This window comes from Dipodomys spectabilis, unplaced genomic scaffold (genome assembly GCF_019054845.1).
Source record: "Dipodomys spectabilis isolate Male_0828 unplaced genomic scaffold, ASM1905484v1 ptg000140l, whole genome shotgun sequence".
NCBI lineage: Eukaryota > Metazoa > Chordata > Mammalia > Rodentia > Heteromyidae > Dipodomys > Dipodomys spectabilis.
In genome coordinates this window covers 19,392,017-19,412,485 of record NW_024870817.1, presented here as the reverse complement: position 1 = coordinate 19,412,485, position 20,469 = coordinate 19,392,017, and the positions used below count along the sequence as shown (strand labels likewise).

Sequence of the window (20,469 nt, the reverse complement as noted above, 5' to 3'; positions counted from 1 at the left end):
TTACTAAATACTACCTATAATGAGTAATTTTTAGTTAAGATTTAAATTGCTCCTAGCTTTAAAATAACTGAGTTTCAGTTGAACTTTCAGAAATACTAATCCTACTTATAACTGCCCAATTAATATATATTACCAGTATTTCTCTTGGGTAGATTAAAGTTGCTGAGTCATCTTTCAACAGTAAAGACATTTATACTATAACATACAGATTAAGTAGACCTGAGAGCTGTTTATCACAGATTTATCATCACAGAAGAGATTCCAGTTCATGTTGACAGAAAGTACATAAACTAGATTTAAAGTGCTATATTAAAAATAAATAAAAAGTAAAAATTCATGGCATTTTTTGATAATATAATTAAGCATTTGATTTTAAGAGTTGACACTAAAAATGATAAAAAAAAAACCACATATAGTATTATTATTCTCCAATTGTATTTTACTCTTTTCATTTTATGAAGTTTGTCTTTTTCACAGAATGACTGGTCACAGTTGTGCTTAAGACATCTATACTTGACCATAGACCTTAGAGGATACTATACCCACTGATTTTTTAAACTTTTTTTTATGTTAAATATGAACATCTTCTTGGTACTTCTTTAAATCACATCTCATTTATCTTCTTAAGAACTGCACATGCTCATTTTAAATACTTTTAACACCTGTAATCAACCACAGAAGTTGATAGAAGTAGAGGTATACTGGCTAATGATCGAGATGTGTACAGAGGAAAAGTAAACATCACTAAGTATGAATATAACCCTTATCAACACAACAGTGGACCGTTTTCTTCTCAATAAAAAAAGGCTATTCAAAAAAGGGACTCCTTTCATAAAGATTTGTCATTTTTAGGAATTTGAAAGGAACTTGAGTATAAATTTTGTTTTCTTCTATGTACCTTAAGGACACCTTAGGAAAAATTAGTGTCTTACACAACAGAATGGCATTTGCAGAATGTAGTATTAAAATGACAGTACTGGGGTTGATTACTGCGGACTGTAAGACTCTGTGTATTAAATGGTTACATCTTAACAATGTATTTAGAACACTGGTCCAATAACATAAAAATAGAGGAAAAGCATCTGGAAATTTATCTCATTCAGTGTTCAGAGATAAAAAGGTTAACATTCATTCCATTATTTCCCATAGGTAAGTCCTTGTTCACACTGAAATCTGATGGTAATTGCATTCTGGCATTTTTCCAAACTATTGTATGAAGAGGATGCTGAAGGCCATCACTATACAGCACACTGCAACATATGGACTCTTTCGTTCACCTGTTGAGAAAAAGATTTTCATCCCGATTAAATGAGTGATTCACATGGATATGACAGGTTATTACTGTGGGAGAGGGATAGATTAAGACATGGGAAAAAATAAGAAATTAGAAACATGAAAAAAAAAAACAGTTCAATGTAGAAGGAGCGAAACTGATATTTGAGACAACAATTTTCCTTAGAAAATCTTGAAAGCACCATTCCTATGCAACTGTATTATCTGAATATTAAAGAATACCATATACTCCCCCTCATCATAGTGTCTTGTATATCTCATTGTTACAATGGGTCCGCCTGTATCCCTATTTAAGCATTTTGTTTTTTCTCTTCCCCTCTCCAAATTAGACTAACATCAAATACAGTGAAAACAGGGGTTATAGCATGGGGGATGAACATACAAAGCAACAAAAAAATCACATGATACACTATAAATACATTAGAAGCAATAGGAAGAAAGAAAAAAACCACTTGTGTCCCTATCTTGGGCTTCATTTTGCTTAACATCATCTCATCTGGTCATATGTATATAGCTTTTGATCTTTTCTGCTTTGTACCAGACATACACTAGTTATTCCAAGTAAGGGAAACCATGGGACCTATGTTTCTTTGGGCCTAGTTTACTTCACTTAATACAATTTTTTCCAAGTCTTTCCATTTCCTAACAAATGGGAAGATGCTATTTTCTGATGGAGGTAGAGAATTCCATTGTGTGTGTGTGTGTGTGTGTGTGTGTGTGTGTGTGTGTGTGTGTGTGTGTGTGTGTGTGTGTGTGTGTGTGTGTGTGTGTGTGTGTGTGTGTGTGTGTATGTGTGTGCGCGTGCGTATACACACCACATTTTCTTGATCCATTCATCTACTGAGGAGCATCTGGGTTGGTTCCATGTAGTTGTAGAGGTGGGAGGGAAGGAATGGTAGGGGAAAAACAAAGGAGGCAACAATGCTTGATAGGAAATGTACTCATTACCTTGCTCATGTAACTGTAACCTCTCCGTACAGCATTTTTACAATAAAAAACTTATTAAAAAAGTATACCATGCAGAGCCAAGTTTCAGTGGCTCATGCCTGTAATCTAGCTACTCAGGAGGCTGAGATATGAAGATCTTGATTCAAAGCCAGCCTGGGCAGGAAAGTCCGTGAAAATCTTATCTCATTAAACCAGGAATGACATTGTAGCCCAAAGTAGCAGAGCATTAGCCTTGAGCAAAAGAGCTCAGGGACAGTGCATTGGCCCTGAATTCATGTCCTAGAATTGGCACACACACAAAAAACCCTCAAAACAAACAAATGAAACAACTACAAAAACAACCCATGCAGCATGAACCACAAAGATTTATTAAATTTTTGAGTATTCAGTTTGAGTATTTAACATTTGTGATGTAGAACTGAAAAAGGTAGTACTTAAAAACAACCACTTCTATATGTGTCAATTATCATAATTGTTTCAGGAGTGCTTGTATTTGGGACTTTACACATGCTGATCTGAATTGGTTTATGAAATTGTCTTGCAAATAGAGAGCCAGTGACTGTGAGTCAAACTCACCTTAATCTCTTTAGGTTAATTGTTTAGCAATTGCAAGGCTATATTAATTCATAAGACACCAAATATAAGAAAACTCTTCTAGAGTCAAAGCTCATAGAATTCACAAACTTTATAAAGCATAACAATGACAATTTGCCTCATGAAGGTTAGAATGTGTTTGTGACTTTAAGTATCACTATCTCAAAATACTCTGAAATTTATGTAATCACTTAATCACAATAAAAATTATATATAGGGGCTGGGAAGGTGGCTCAGTGGTAGAGCACTTGCCTTGCATGCCTGAGGCCCTGGGTTCGATTCCTCAGCACCACATAAGCAAAAAGAAAAAAGCTGGAAGTGGCGCTGTGGCTCAAGTGGTAGAGCGCTAGCCTTGAGCTGAAGAGCTGAGGGACAGCGCCCAAGCCCAGAGTTCAGGCCCCACAACCGGACCCCCCAAAAAAAATAAAAATAAAAATTATGTGTAAATAAAAAGTCTTCTAGAGTCCTCTATTAGAGATTTATGATTGCTTCCCTTGTGTGGATTTTTTTTTTCTGGTCCTGGTAAATGAAGTCTGGGCCTGGGTGATGTTCTTGAGCTTCTTTTACGCTCAAGGCTAGTGTTCTATCACTTGAGCCACAGTGCCACTTCCAGGCTTTTTTGTGATTAATTGGATATAAGAGTCTCATGGACTTTCTGGCTTTGAACCTCAATCCTCAAATCTCAGCCTCCAGACTAGCTTGGATTACAGGCATGAGCAATTAGCATTGGGCTATCCTTGTGTGTTTTTTTTTTTTCCTTGTGTGTTTTTTACAATAATATTTGAGTGCTATTTTTTTTTTTAAGCTTAAAATTAGCTCTTTCCTAGTAAAGAGGGTTTCCAGGAGCAAGTTCAATAAATTACTTCTGGAAAATGCCAATCTTTTTAATATTTTAACTTTTTATTGTTATTATAAAGGTGAAATACCAAGGACTTATAGTTAACTAAGTCAGGTAATAAGTCCATTTCTTTTCGGACAATGCCAACCACTTCTGTTGCTCTCTCAGTTTTTCCCTCCTATTCTCTCCCACAGTTGCATAGTTGATTTTCAACATAATGTTTAGTGAGTGCCACTGCTGGGGAAAAATGCCAATCTTAACTAATCTTTCAACTAAAACCCAAAAGTCATTTTCATTTCCAGAGCCTTCTCATTGATCTCACATTGGTATTTTATTAATAAGTTTAAATCAAGGCATTATTCCCAATAGTCAAATTATGGACTCAGGCTAGGTTCTGATCAATGGGTAAATGGATATGAAAATGTAGAACGGATATATACAATGGGATTCTACTTAGCCATTAAGAAGAATGTAATTATGCCCTTCTCTGGTAAATGGATGGAACTAGAATCATCATGCTGTGATAATAAGCCAGCCCTACCAAGATAAGCTAGGGGAAAAGAAAACAAAATAAAATAACCAAGACTAAAGGGAGGAGGGTGAGGATAAGCAAAAGCAAAGGGAGGGTGAATGTGATGTAAATACACACACACACACACACACACACACACACACACACACACACACACACACACAAGGAAGTATCATTGTGAAATTTTAGTATGTACAATTTGATGTTAGTAAAAATTGAAAATAATAAATATTATTTCTAAACACAAAGTTTCCTCAAAGAAAAGTCACAGAAATATCACCTATATTAAATAAAAAAAAATAAGCATTTGGTACTTTTCTGAAAACTTTTTAAATGCACAGATATTTAACCTTCAGTTAAATATATTCAGTTACAGAAAACATTAGAAAGTGAAAGAAGGTGCTTTTGTAATACTATCACTTAAACTGGAAAAAAATCTTTTATAACTTAAAAAAATACACTGGGTTACCATTTTAAATAATGTTAATTCTTTTCTTTCTTCACAGAAAATCAAACACTTCATATATAAATATGTAGATGTCATAAGCAAGTATGTTACTCTTATTAGAGCTAGATACACTCATTATTTAGGATAGTCTAATTCATTATCTAAAGGAAGTAATTAATAACCTCCTAAACTTTCCATCTGATGAAAATTAATTTTTGTGGAAGTTCTTTTCTTCCCTATCCCCCAACCTAGAAATACTATAATTAACATATGGCTTTCATTTTCCTGTTTTTAATTTTCTTAAAAGAGACTGCCATGTGGTAGAGCTAAACATTTTAGGCTGAACTTGAATATAAATGTTACTTCTTGTCTAGTCTTAGGTCTGTGTAAGTGAATGTGAAACAGTTGCTGTAATGTGATGTGTAACATGATAAGATGATTTGGCTAGAGCTTTTCTCATTAAAATTGCATCCTTTCTTTGTGGATATATTGTGTGTCAAGAAGAGAGGAGCATGTGCTTGGGAAAGCAGTATATCAGCATCAATATTTTTGGAGATAATTTGCCAAAATAAAAAGCTAATGTTTTCATATAATTGGTAAGAATGAATACTTTAGACCCTTTCAACTTATGGCATTCATACAATTGAGGGAGAAATGGAAAAAATAAATGAAACACCAACAACAAAAGGGAGCATTTATAACTAGGTATAAAAATGGATATTATTAAAAAAATCATTAAGCTACATACTTAATGTCTTCCTTTCTTTTTTTTTTGGTTATTTGGATACACAGACTGGAGGATCTTTCTGTCCCAGCTGATTTCAAACTGTGATCCTTAGATTTTAGGGCTCCTGAGTAGGGAGGATTATAGACATAGGCGAATGGCACTTGACTTAAACTGTTATATATTCTCTTGATCTTGTGAACAAAAGACTACATGAGCTGGCTTCTGAATAGACCTGTACCCATTTCTTTGTTACACAAAAAGGGTTTAAAATACCTTAATATTTTCTTAGCAACTTAAAGATAAAACTGGGCTGCAAATTCAGCCTCTTAACACCAGACCTACTCAGTCATTATTTTCTCTTTGCAGTTTACTTGCAGTAATTGCACTAACTCTATTCCTTGGCAATGTCTTTATCTTTCTTTTCCAGGGTGACTTGCCTCTGAAGCAAGCAGTTTGGTTTAAATATATTTATATTTCCCGTTAGCTATTAGCATTAACTACCAATGGTGCTATTTTATCTCTATCTTTCTTTTCTTGATTCCTTTTGAAGTACTTAAGATTTCTTCTGTTATTGTAGGGTTTGCAGCTGTTGTTTGTCTGAGTGCCAGATAAGTCTGTACCACAAATCTCTGCAGATCCAGGCCAGGGCTTCTGAACTCCAGTACTATTGGCATGTTGGCTTAGATCATTATGTTATGAGGGGCTGCCCTGAACATCTTAGCCAGATGCCTGACCTAAAAGCACTATATATCCTTATTCTAGTGTTGATAATAAAAAACTTTAGACATTCACAAATGTCCCCTGCCTATACACACTTATTTAAGCTACGTTGTTTTTTTTTTTTCCCCAAAATGAAGTCTGACAAAGAATACAGAGGGAGGATAACGGAACACATTAGAAGCACATTGAATTTGCTGGGAGAGGTCTGTTTCATAGTCACTATATTAGAAAAACGGCTTTGACAGAAGTACTTTCCTTTGAAGTCCATTACCCTGATGTCATCACTTTATGAATTTGACAAGCCATTCCCATCATCAGATTCAGAAAAGGACTTCTAGACATCTATGACTTCCAGACTTCTACTTGTGTTATCAGAAAAAGTTTAATGGAAGTTTCTTTTGTATGTTCTTCCCCCATGGTATAACTGTGGTTTTCACTGTATAACATGGTTTTCACTGTATTTGATTCTGGTGCCCTATATTTTGTATATACATTTTTCTAATTTGGGGAGGGGAAGAGAAATAACAAAATGCTGAAATAAGAATACAGGTTGACCCATTATAACAATGAGACTCACAGATACTATGTTGAAAATGAACTTTACAGCTTTGGTGGGGGGAAGGGGAGATGTTAGGGAGATAGGGAGGGAAGGGATGGTAGAGGAAAAACAAAGGAGGGGTAACAATGCTCAATAGGAAATGGACTCATTACCTCACTCATGTAACTGTTACCCCTTTGTACAGTATCTTTATAATAAAAAATATATTAAAAAAACAAAAGAAGTTTAATGGAAAACAAAAAACCCTTGTGAAAATTCAATGACTAACAATGTAAGATGTTTTAAAGACATAAGTATTTTTATGCAAAAAATGTTTTCAAGTCATTTTCCTTAGAAAAATTTCTCAGTATTTTAAGAACTTTGTAGTCTTCAATCTTTTACCAATATCGTTTCTTATTCTAGACCTGTTTTCTAAAATTTCCACATCTCTAAGAAGTTGAAAGACAAGATAAAAAGAACATAGCTTTTCTAAAAGAAAAGACTTTTTTTTTTAACTGTATGTTTTTTGTCTTTTCTTTTTTGTTACTGGGGATCAAACCCAGGACGTTGCACTTGCTAGGCAAGCGCTTTGCCACTGAGCTACATCCCAGCCCAAGAAAAGACTCTTAAGTCCTCTATCATACTTAAAGAGCTGGGTTTAAGTCATTGAGAATTTGTTAAACTGGCTATCCTGATATATAAACTATTTTTTGCATTATGAAAGCATGACAACTGTATGAAAGAAAAAGTAGTCATGCATAAACTTAACGTTAAAGAATGATGAATTTGAAAAATATTTTTACTCTTAAGAATAACTTAAAAGAGAGTAAGAAATATTATTCATTGCAATCAGTCCAAGTGGGTATAGGTATAAATTCCATACACACACATATATTATATCTATATCTGTTTCTGTATATATATCTTAAGTAATCAGGCAAGTTAAGAACATGTAGAGAGTTTGGTATTCAAAAATACTTTATTCAGTTTGAGTCTACTATATGATGGGCACAGTGTTATATGTTTTCATGTCTATCTTTCTATAAACACACATATATAAATGGTTTATCATCTATATCTACACACTTATATAATGTAAATAAGTATACATGAAACTATACATACACTTTTTGAAACCTCTTCAAAAATCAGAGTATTTAATATCTGAATTACAGAGATTTGCTTCTATATATGTAATTATTGTAAGGAAGTTATCAAGTCTAGTTTTAAATAGTACAAGTAAAAAAAACTTGGTGGAACTCTATAAAAGTACACATTGTGGGGAAGACTGCACTTTTAAGAACATTTGATTTCTGGATTATGACATAAATAAATTTGTCAACAATCTGTAGCTGAAGAAATGGAGAATGAGTTTAACACTTACCAATTCTGGCGCACTTCCAAAATATTCCCAACAGTCTGCACAGAACAAAAAAGAACACAAGTGGCTACTGAATATGGGAAAGGTAAATTATTGCTGCCAGTATCATATAAAACAGTAACTATAGACTGACATTTTAGCCTTTAATGCTTTGTTTCACTTCTGAAACATTGAGCTAACATGTATCTATGAACACAGGACACAATAGGCTACTAGTCATTGATGGAAAGAAACTGCCACAAATTACAATGTATAACAGGCCAAAAGTAGAGTGAATAAATGTGAGAGTGGCAAAATTTTGCCTAAGGGCTTACTGTATTAATTCATCAACATCATTTACCACCTGCGAAATGAGAAAATTTATATGTTTGCTAAATTTGAGAAAATGACAAATAAAAATGACCATTTCAGATGAATTTTAACAGGTATACTAAAAAGAATTTTTCTTTTTGTCAGTCATGGGGTTTAAACTCTGAGTCTCGTGCTATTCCTCAACACTTCAACTCAAGGCTAATGTTCTACCACTTGAGCTACAGCACCACTTCCAGTTTTCTGGTGGTTAACTGGAGATAAGAGTCTCACAGACTTTCCTGCCCAGGTTGGCTTTGAACCACGATCCATAGATCTCAGCCTCCTAAGTAGATAGGATTAGTAGCACCTGACTTAAAAATAAGAACCTTCTCAGTTTAGTGAATGGGAAAAATAGAATTTTTTTTCAAAGAATGGCTAGCTAAACAATTTTACTTTAGAAATAAAAGGATTATAGCCAAAAACATTTCTGAAAATAGTACAAGTAAACATAAAGGTAAGATTGTGCTTTAATTCAGTCATGCTTATTGCATACACGACTGTGGTCAAGTTTATTTTCTCTCTTTAGTAATAGCATCTATCATCCTAAGTTATTAAATGAATGATTATACAGAAAGTCTCCAAAATAGTGATTAATATGTGCTAAAGTCACATACAGGCTAAAGTCACATGTGATATTACTTACAGATATTACTTAAAATCAGTTTCAGTTTCTTTGTCAGTAAAGAGAAGATAAAGAATAGGCATACACAAAGCCAGAATGTTCCTTGATCTCTAAATCAAGGTTTTTCTAGGCTGACTATCCTAGAAATAACAAAGTATTAATAGAGAATAGGCATAATAGTATATTAAAATCTTTTAAATGAACGAAGAATTCTAACTTTGATTTAACATAAAGATTTGTAATTACCAGTTTGGTTGTTTCAACATTATTTGTCTATTTAAGATACATTTCTGTTATATCTCAAATGGTTAAAAAACACCCTATTAGCTGATAAAAGTTAATGCAAATAATGCTTACTACAAATGCTAATCATGGTAACAGGTCTAAAAAAACTAAGTAAAATTCATGTAACTGTAATAAGAAAGGACAGAAAACCAAATTTTTACAAAATATATTTGCCATATATAATAATAAAAAACATTTAACATCTAGTTAAGTAGAAAGATTTTTAAAATGGCTTTTAAACAGTTGTCCATATTAGTGTAAACTTTAGACTAGAAATGTAATAACAGGCATGCTTTTCATCTGTTTTTTAATTAGGAGAAATATACTACAACTCAACTTCTACTATATGGCTGACAGCCTTGAGAACTCCTTTCATAATGTAGAATGTTATGGATGCATACCTATCCCAAAGGAATTTGGAGTAGACATTTCTGAATGCAAACTTCTTCCAAGAATAAAATTCACACAGCATCAAAAAAGTGCAAATATTTCATTGTATGATTACGTAAATCTTATTTTAGTTTTTAGTGATATTGGGGGTTTGAACTCAGGGCATTGCACTTGCTTGGCTGGTGTTCCTCCATTTTAGATGCACATATATGTCTCAAAGAGGTCTGGACTGTAATCTTACTGTTGGTTCTTCTAGAACAGCTAGGATGACATTTACAGAATCACTATGCTCAGCATTTAATGTCTGAAATGAGGTCTTGAATACGTTTTGTTCAAACTGACCTTGACTCATGATCTCCTCTCACTTCCTGATTAGTTAAGATTACAGACCTGAACCATTGCACTTGACTTCTGTGACAATTTTATTAGAAAAATGTATCATAATACCCATGTATTACATTTGAGTCCCAAATATCAGATCAACGCAAGTAAGCAGAGTACTGGTTTAGAGAACAAAATAAGACACTATCTAAAAGGAGTGTGAAACTACCGTAAGAATTGATGAATAAGTAGTATTTGTTTTAATCTTCATTCTGCTTCTTAAAAATAGATTCTATTTCAGCTTACATATTAGATCAGGTTTGAAATTTAACTTTTAATAAGACATTATGAGTCAGGATTTTAGACTTTTAAGAAATAGAGAAAAATAACAAAGTTATTAAAAAGTAAATTATAACTAGAATTAAATGGATGGTTTGGATGATTAGACATCATTAGCAACCTACCCAGTTTTATTTCTGTCCAGGATGCTGGGTGCCATGGATCGGATGTAAGCACACGTACATATAAGCAGCAAGATTACAGTCAACAGACTCTGAAAGTTGAAAATGGCAGACTAAAAAGAGAAAACAAAATGAAACAAATTAATACTTCAGGAAAAACTGCCTAGTAAAGAATGCCAGACAAATCTATAAGAAATTGTTTTTATTTCTTCAAAAAGTCAAACAATACAATATGTGTAATTGCCATATAAAACTGAATCATGAAATATTCTAAAAATGTACTTTCTTATGCATTTTCTGGGCTAAAGAATGCAGGAGGTGCCACAGAAATATAAAATTTGAAAAATACCATAAACCCCAAATGGCTGACTAGAGCTGAGTCAGCCTGTAATTGCTACAGATATTCTAAGAGCCCAGACAACTTGACAGACATTCAGGTCTATTTGCTCTGCCAGTCACTGGCTAGATGGATCCTGTGCAATCACTGCCTCTCAAACTATCTTAGAACAGTAAAGCTGGTTGGAGACTGCAAAGACTGAGTATTGACTAATGTATTTTTCAATTTTGATTTATTTTCTGGGATAAGTATTTAATAGACCATGTTTCTGGTATACTGACAAATATTAGCTTATTACATATTGGTCAAAGAAAATCATCTGCTTTTCCATTTGGCCCATTTGAAAAAGGAGAGGGGTTGATTTCATATCTTGGCTATGGTAAACAATGTTGCAACAAACATGAGTTGTACTGTTAGCTTTAGTGTGTCCTGTTTTGTGGCCAACTGGATAAATACAGATGCTGGATCATAGGGAAGCTCTATGTTTAGTCTTTTGAGGAACCTCCATACTGCTTTCCAGACTGGTGAAACAAGTTTACATTCCCATCAACAGTGCAGTAGTGTTCCCTTTTTGGCTATCCCAGCCAGCATCTGTTATTGTTAGTTTCCTTGATAATGGCCATTTTAGGGGTGAAGTGAATCCGAATGTTGTTCTGAATTGCATTTCTTTTATGGCCAGAGATCTTAAACATTTCTTCATTTGTCTATTGGTCATTCTTACTTCTTCTTCTGAGAAGTCTCTCTTTAGCACATTTTAATTGGGTTGTTTCTTTGAGGATTTGATTTTGGAAGGGTTTTTTTGAGCTCTGAGTATATTTTAGATATGAGGCTCTTGTCTGATGTGTAGCTAGTAAAGATCTTCTCCCAGTCTGTGGGCTTTCTATTTATCTTGCTAGTTATGTCCTCTGCTGTGTAGAAACTTTTCAGTTTGGTGAAATGTGCATATGATCATATAAAATGTTTATTGAAATGAACCAAGAAATGGAAACAAGGTTTGTTCTTTTTCAATTTTCCCCCATTTGTTGCTGTTTTTTATTTCTGTACATTTTGTCTTATATACAAGTTTATGTTTTGGGGAGGGTAAGGGGAAGAACAGAAATGGTGGGATAAAGGGTAAATTAATTCAGCTGTGATACTAGTCACTAGGTTGAAAATGAACTATACAACTTGCAGAGGAAGGGGGAAGAGGGAACGGGGGAACTGGGAGAAAATTAGGGAGGAGTTGACACTGTTCATATTATTTCAAAAATTAAAAAAACAATAACAAAGAATCCCTCAAGTTAAGTGCAATCTTTTTGAGGACTCCATCTTCACTCCCATCTTGTATTTCATACACAACTCTTTTCTTTCCCTCTCCTTTTTTCTTGAGACAAGGTGTTGCTATCTAACCCAAGGGTGGCTTCAAATGTGTAGGAGCCTCCCATGTGCTGGGTCTATAGGTATATGCTATCTGACTGGCCCTAGAATTCTGTTGATGTACCTGATTCATGGAAGCTCAAGTAAGATATATTTTAAGAATAAAACAAGTTTTAAAAAGTATAGATATATTTCATATAATAATGAAAATTTTCATTATTCCTATAACCATACACAGCAACCAGAAATATGCCTCTTTAGTAAACTCAGAACTCTTAAAAATCAAGAGTGAATAACAGCTATAAAATAATTCAAAAGAGGCAAAATTTCTTACTTGCAGTATGAGTGCTTATCTGAATAGTCTAAAAGAATCTAGTGAAAAATAGCTATAGACCTAAAGGGAACTAATCATGGTGTCTGAGGATATAATTAAAATATTTACAATAGCTTTCATAATTATATTATCACTTAATTGACAGACATAAAAAAATCGAAAAGATTGCACATCTTATTTACCAATATTCTTTAAAACAAAAAGTACTTATATACAATGTACAAAAACTATGTGGTATGCAAAACAGGATGCAAGATTTCATAGCCAGCATAGCTTTAGCTACGGAAAACTTTTAAGTATGAGTAAGAGAGCTCAGTGGTTATCTTTGATAGATTTCACCTAATTCTCAACTTCTCTGGCTTTCTCAAAGACTTTGTTGCTTTTATTAGTCTGCAAAAGATAAAAAAAAAAAAAAAAAAGATTTGCCATTAAACTTTTAAAATTTGTTTTTTTGTGCAAAGGCTTTTCTCATTGATATAGCAAAGGCAGAGTTCAATGTGGCTTGATTTTAACTAAACTGGGTTTTAATTTTATATCTATGATCATTTCCAGATAGAAAGCACAGGTTTCAAAACGTTTATCTTTTAATAGTTATAATGGTGAGCATTTATATGAGTGTATTAATAGTATTAGATAATAATTTAAAAAATACAAAGCATATTTCCTCTTAGTCAAATGACTAAATGTGCATGCACTATGTCTGGGGAGAGGAAAGACAATCAGGACTGAAAAGGTACATGACCTGATTCCTTCCTGGAGTTTATAACTAATAATTACTGATATTCCAATAAGTACTATTCTGTACTCTCTAATATCTGAGGTAGAAATTTCTATTATCCTTACTAGATGAGTACTACTACTGAGAATATATAGCAGTTATACTCAAGTCTGATCAAGAAATGCACTTTCAAAATCGAATAGCAAATCACTGTTCACATTCAAGTAAAGTCTGAACTATGGGGATAAAGGCTGTTTTCATAAAGAAAAAACTTTAAGGAGAAAGAAGGAATAGAATTGAAACACCAAGGGGAAAATTTAGTTGGAAAGCAGGCTCCAGATGAGACAGAAACATGGGGGAAAATATCCCCAGAAATAAGGATTTTCTATGTTCAGAGAATAAAAGATATTGTACTAAGGAAAAGATTCCTGCAAAGAAATTTGCCAAGTGCGTTTGTCATCTTCCTAATAGTGTCTAAGCTCAGAGTTTGGTTATATGTTCACTCTACTCCAGTGAATATCTTAATACCATATGGTTAAATGATATGATGCTCATGCTTTTCCCTATGTTTGTAGCTGATGGTAAAATTAGTATATGGAAGGTCCTCTTACCCTTCTTTTTACCTTCATATGTTTGAAGTATTTCATAATAAAAGATAAAAAGGCCCTTGAGAACATGCCTATTATTAAAGTGTATATATACATACATTTGCCTGTGTGCTGTCATTTACAAATGAAAACCATTTACAAGTACAAAATAAATTATAAACACAACTTTGTCTAGGGTTTAAAGACTCCAAAATTTAAACAAATAATCTTAGATGGTAAAGCCTTTTAGATGTACTTAAAACTCTGGTCAAAAGAGTGTTTCTAAGTTACAGACATTAGCCTGTCACCTATCACATTCCTCCTCCTAATGCTTTGCATCTGTTCATTGGTATAAAATTATAGTTTCAGGGTTAGATGAACCAGATGTCCCTGTTCAGTAGAAAAATGGGAATTTTAATATGAAAATGTTACTAAGAGAGAAAGCCAAAGAAGCTAAGGCTACATAATCATAAAAGATAATAGAAAAGATGGTTAGAAAGTAAAATTCATTCATTAAGTTTAATTTTTAACCCTTTAATTCATGAGCACTTTTCCAAGCTACTGTTTTGTACATATGATAACTACTCTTGACATATTAGTGAATTGAGTCATTCTTTCAGTCTAAATTTGAGTTACCTGATCTATGAAGTCATTACTGTTTTCACTCTACCCATTGATCTGTACTATAATTGTTTTCTCTATTTCATTGAAATTCTAATCAGTACCATGAATATTAAACAAAATGGCATATAGTAGTCACTGAAAACTGGTAAAAATGAACAATAATGAATATATATACACATCTAAGAGCATACTTAAATTCCAAATTAACAATGAACATTATTTTTAAAAAGCCAATGAGATCAGTGTTGAATACATTTTGTTAATTACTCAAGAGAAATCTCTACTATACTCTGAGTTTATAATTAATTATCAAAGTCATTTCTGAAAATGAATCAGAAAAAATTCCTTAGGCTTATGAGGAGGGCCTAAGCTTTAGATTAAAATAAAAGCCTGATGTAATTTCTACCTGATATTCACATCTGCTATATATATATACTAGATATACTGTATATACTAGATATAGCTCAGATATACTAATGCTTTTCAAAAAGACATTCTATTACCCCTCTCAACTGTAGGCCTATCACATCACTTATAACTAAACAGAGTGTGCCTTAAATAACTAATGCTACAACACTGAATTAATTTAACAAAACCAAAAGAAAATAAATTTGATGACTCAGATACTTTGTATAAGCATTTTGAAGTAAACCACATCTGGTCACCATTTATACTACATAGATTAATTTCTCAACCATTAGGCAAAGGTTAATCAATGAAAAGCTTAATGCTTAACAAACCTTTAAAAAGTTTTCTAATGTCAAGTCCCTTTGAAAAGAGTATCTTTTCATATTTCATTTGTTATCATACATTATTAAGATATAATTTCTAACTATTGGTGTAATTTCTCTTTTTTTGTTTTGTCAGTGGTGGGCTTGAACTTTGGGCTTGGGCACTGTCCCTCAGCTCTTCAGCTCAAGGCGAGCCCTCTATCGCTTGAGTCATAGCGCCACTTCCGTGGTGTAATTTCTGAATGCTAAAAATATTCATGAAATTTTCATATTTATAAGATAGCAACATAGGTTTTTTTGAAAAAATTATAAATTTCTAAATAAAACCACTAAGTCACTCAAGGTAATCTTTCAAATCAGAAATCTTAGGAAGCCACAGGAAACATTAGAAAAAGAAACAAGAGAGCTATCCAAGCAATTGAAAGACAAAAACAGAAGAAATATACACATCAATATTTTAAACATGCTTTGCCTAGAGACTTCTCAGTAGGTTATTATCTACACATAATCTAAAGAAAAGATCTTGAACCTATGGTATTTTCATTAGGAATAGATCACTTAGGCTTCAGGTAGCTTACAAAATACAGTATTTAACACATTTGTTGAATAAGGGCTTTTGTTATGCTTAACACAGTCTTTCTTGAGGCTTCAAGATTGCTCATGTTGTAAAGTTTTATTGACATACTAATTTTTCCAACATTACTTAAGAAGACTTTTAAACAAGAGCTGAATATTTTTTAAAGAATTAAAATTCCAAGTAGTAACCCTTTTACTTGGAATTTAAAAAGTTATTCCTCTTTGGATGGAAAGAAACTCAGAAATGACAGCCCTGATTTAATAATGATAAAAATTATATAGCACTAGAAAAAATGGGTCAGCACTTCATCATTTCATTTACAAATCTAGGTCAGGTCACAGTAAATGTACTGTGTATATTACATAAACACAGTACTACATACTGTTACTGGTTCTCAAATCTGAAAACATGGAAATAGAGAGATATTTGCTTCCTATGAATATGAAAATGGACACATGCAGCATTTGCCCAAGATAATGAAGAAATGAATAAATGTGTATTTACTCTCTTCATCATCAATGGATGGCTAACAATTGATATTCTAGTTATCTGAGAGGGTAAGACTGGGAGGATCCAGGGTTGCAGGCCAGAGTGGGCAGAAAAATCTGACAGAATGTTTTGAAGAGAGGAAACTGGGTAGTACACGTACCTGATACAAACTTGAAACAGACAGTTAACAGTCTAGACACCTGCTTCTGGCAGTTAGTGAGACCTAGTTCAAAAATGTTAACATAAAGCATTTGCCCAACAAGCTAAAAGCTCAAACACAATTACTACTCCTCTCCCAAAGGACAATTTGTCCTTAAGTAAACAACAATTTTACATTTACTTACTTGTTAGTTTCATTTGTTAAACATGCATTTGATCTCATTGTTGCTGTTTCAAAGATGTCTAAAAACCATTTCTACTTATATTTTCCTTTTAAGAACTTTTCATTGTCACAAGCAAAGCTTCTGCTTGGAGTAGATGCTTTTCAGCTCTGTACTAGACTGGCAACATTGGTGGTAATTTGTAGTTCAAAAATGGTGTAAAAGTACAGTCAAAATAGTCATTAGTGGGCTGGGAAGGTGGCTCAGTGGTAGAGCGCTTGCCTTGCATGCTTGAGGCCCTGGGTTCGATTCCTCAGCACCACATAAGCAAAAAAGAAAAAAGCGGAAATGGTGCTGTGACTCAAGTGGTAGAGCACTAGCCTTGAGCTGAAGAGCTGAGGGATAGCGCCCAGGCCCAGAGTTCAGCCCCCACGACCGGACCCCCCCCCCAAAAAAAAATTAAATCTTTAAAAAAAATAGTCATTAGTAAAGTTTGAAAAGGGAGTCCACATAGGTTCTTAATAAAAATCAATCACAAAAGAAGATATTCTCAAAGACAAAGAGCAAATTTTGCTATAATACAAGGTATTATTGCCATAATACAAAAATACATTGGCTTTACACTCAGGAAAAGACCAAGACAGATTAATAAAATGGACAAAAAAACCCCTAAAAACCAAACTTTTCTGAATACTGGGCACCAGACATGGTATAAATCACAGCTGCATACTAGAATTATTTGGAGCTTTAATAAACAGCCAATATGCCCAAATCTCGACTTAATCCATGTGAAATTTAGTTATCTAAATTTCTTAAAGAAATTACTTGTAATGTTATAAGCACTTTGCTAGCGGTTCAATCTCCAACATCAGAATCCTATTATCCAAAGTTGTTTCTCAGAATTCTTTATGGGCACTTGAAGTCAAAACTATTTTTATATTAAGGTATTGGTCTTATTGTGATATTTTCATTGATGCAAAAAAAATTGTGGTATAGAATTATCACCTTATTTTCCCCAATACCCTATATAAAACTTACTTTCTTAAATTTTCTATAGAATTACTAGCATTGTGCCTAATACAAAGGGCACTGGATTTGGTGACAGAGGGGGGCTTACTAAGTTTAAATCTTAATTTTCCTATATATAAGCAAGGTAGTACTGACAGTACATTTTACCTTTTTCTTAATGTGTAAAATATGGCCAGTAATTGCTCTAACAAAACTTTGCTAAGCTTCTGTTTTCTTAAATACTTAAAAATTAAAAATTATGAAAAATATCTATTTTTAAGCCCAACAGTGTAAGAGAAATGTTCAGAAGTTATCATGGTCTCCAAGTCCAAATTCTTATGGAAATTACCAGTCACTTATATATATCCTTCCACAGCCATTTTGGACATACAAGAATATAGACAGTTGGGCTTCTATATCTGTGGGTTGCACATCTATGTATACAAAGAACTATGGATTGAAAACTAAGCGCATGAGACCTCATCTGAACTGATAAAGGGCGGGCATGGTGTATGCTTGTCGTCACAGCTATTATGGAGGAAATAAAATAATCAATCAAAAGTAGAAGAATCAATCCAGGCTGGTCTGAATATAAACTATATATTCTTAACTCAAAATATGGAACAAGGGGACATGGCTGAAGTGGTAGAGTACCTGCTTTCAAGCAAACGCCTTCAGTTCAAATCTCAGTGCTGACAAGAGATAAAGTAATCTGGAGAATGTGTAACAGTTGTAATAAATATTATGACATTTCACATTAAAAAAAGATGAACAGGGGCTGGGAAGGTAGCTCAGCGGTAGAGTGCATGCCTTGCAAGCATGAGGCCCTGGGTTCGATTCCTCAGCACCACATAAACAGAAAAAGCCGGAAGTGGTGCTGTGGCTCCAGTGGTAGAGCGCTAGCCTTGAGCTGAAGAGCTGAGGGACAATGCCCAGACACAGAGTTCAGGCCTCATGACCAGCAAAAAAAAAAAAAAAAAAAAAAAAGAGATGAACAACTGTAGAGCTTGGTATCTTTGGGAAGTGGAACCAATCTTCCAGGGATGAAGGCCTACCTTTATGATTGAGGGCAACAAGTCACTAAGGCTTTAATCCAGACTTTTGCTGTTATTTTCACACCATGAAGAATTCTGGTATACATTCATTAAGATAAGTTTAAGTCCTGATTTTATTACCTACTAGCTATGTGATCCAAAGCAAGTTGGTATCCTTGCTCAAATTCCTTCATCCAACATCTGCTCAGATGTTGGCATGGTCTTAAAATAAAACAAGCTTTCTAAATTAATTTCTTTGAATACAGCTTGATGCACTACAAGTGTTAACTAATGAAAGCTACTATTGTTACTTTTATTAAAAATAAGCACCATTAGACAGTCTGAAGATTCTTGGATCATAAGCTGTCTTGCTTCCAGTTAGTACATATGCCAGGATGATGTCTACTACTCTAAGTTGAAAAAGGACTAAATTTTTGCATTAAGCTAAATGTTCACTGATGAAAACTCTTAAAAGCAAGTAAATGAATGCTATCATTTGGTAGATGGGAAAAGAGACTGAAATAGAAAATAAAAGCCTCGTCTAAAGGAATAATGTGCAAGTAATCATCATCTTCATCAAGTGGTAAGCTTTTCCTCTGATTTACGTCCAAATCACATTCAAAGCAACTGACATAAAGCAGGCAAGATTAAGAATGAATCCTGACTGCTAATGGATGTTTGCTATATAGGATTCTGCTGTAACCTCTGGGAGCACATGCTTCATGACTTTTCGTTAAAGCAATTCTTAACTTTTGGGGAAGTCACAGATGTGTTTGAACTGTAATAATCGCATCCTTTTCATAAGTGTTTATAAACCAGGAGTCACAGAGATTTTACAAATTCACCTCAAAGGCCTCATGTAGTTAGTGGCTGTTGGCATCTTCCTCTACAAAAGCAAATGTTTGCAGACATGCTTTGGAGATTTTTTTTTCCTGTTAGCCCCTCTACTACACTCATGCTCAGGTCATTTAGGTTGGCTTTACTTTTCTCAGCATGGCAATTTCTTTTACGATTCTGATTTACAGTGCAAGCTTTTCTTAGAGGCCTAATCTACGATAGCACAAAATAGCAGACACGTGTATGACTACTCCCGCCCCCCACCCCCCACCCCCGCCCCGCCCCAGGTTGTGGGCCAGACTCAACTATGTGAAGTGCATGAAGCTCCTAGAAAAGAACCTTTGCAGAGAACCAGAAATCACTGGAGCCTGTATCTCGGAAAGTAGCACCTTTAGAGTTGCAATGAAAAGTCAATGATTCAACAGGTTATATGGAAAATGTATAGTTTAGTGGGTAGACAACAGTAACAACTGAATGAAACAAGGAGGATGAGATAAAGGAGGGGGAGAGAAAAAAACAGTTTGAAAGTCCGTAAACTCTATACCTCAAAAGTCAAAGGCACCGATAATCTATGTAAGCGACGGGTTAAAGCAGATCAGCACAGTTGCTCTGGGCCAGACAGGAAGGAGGCCTCTGAGAGTCCCAGAATTGTGTGGTTTCCTGGAACGGTGGGACCGGGTTCGTCCAGGATGGGCAGAGAAGAAGCCACATGGCTCTGCGGCCGCTGCACCCTCCGAGCCCCGGGAGCATGGTTGGTGAAGGGTGTCCCGGGCCGGCGCATGCAGGGCAGCCGCATTACCTTCCAGCCCGACCGCAAAACCCCCACAGCCCCTACGACAAGCCCAGCAGCCGCAGTTCTTACCATAGTGAGACCAGAGATAGCCCAGCCACATCACCCTTCCGGACCCCAGGCGGAAGAGGTGTGTACGACCCACCTGGGCTTCTTGCTCTCTCCGGCAATCCGATTTGCTTGATTACGCGTCCCCGCCCAGGCCCCGAGATTCTGACAGTTTGATAGGCGCTTTCCTACCGGAAAAGGCGGGATTGAACGACGAAATACTGTCCTGC

General features: G+C 34.5%; 1 protein-coding gene and 1 non-coding gene across 2 annotated transcripts; both read right to left on the bottom strand.

The window, feature by feature from the left end:
* Positions 1–339: 339 nt before the first annotated feature.
* On the bottom strand, positions 340–20,341 carry Tmem167a (transmembrane protein 167A). Its single transcript, XM_042690965.1, has 4 exons — positions 20,264–20,341; positions 10,453–10,562; positions 8,023–8,057; positions 340–1,277 (listed from the first exon to the last, which is right to left on the bottom strand). The coding sequence occupies exons 1-4, from the start codon at positions 20,264–20,266 to the stop codon at positions 1,207–1,209; spliced, it is 219 nt and encodes a 72-aa protein (XP_042546899.1). The 5' UTR covers positions 20,267–20,341; the 3' UTR covers positions 340–1,206.
* On the bottom strand, positions 9,585–9,718 carry LOC122117420. Its single transcript, XR_006149160.1, has one exon. It is a non-coding gene; the product is annotated as a small nucleolar RNA U109 (small nucleolar RNA).
* Positions 20,342–20,469: the final 128 nt, after the last annotated feature.

Coding starts and splice junctions, on each gene's coding strand:
- Tmem167a (XM_042690965.1), bottom strand. Junction 8,058..10,452: donor CTGGACAGAAATAAAACTGG/GTAGGTTGCTAA, acceptor TGTTCTGTGCAG/ACTGTTGGGAATATTTTGGA. Junction 1,278..8,022: donor TTGGAAGTGCGCCAGAATTG/GTAAGTGTTAAA, acceptor TTTTCTCAACAG/GTGAACGAAAGAGTCCATAT.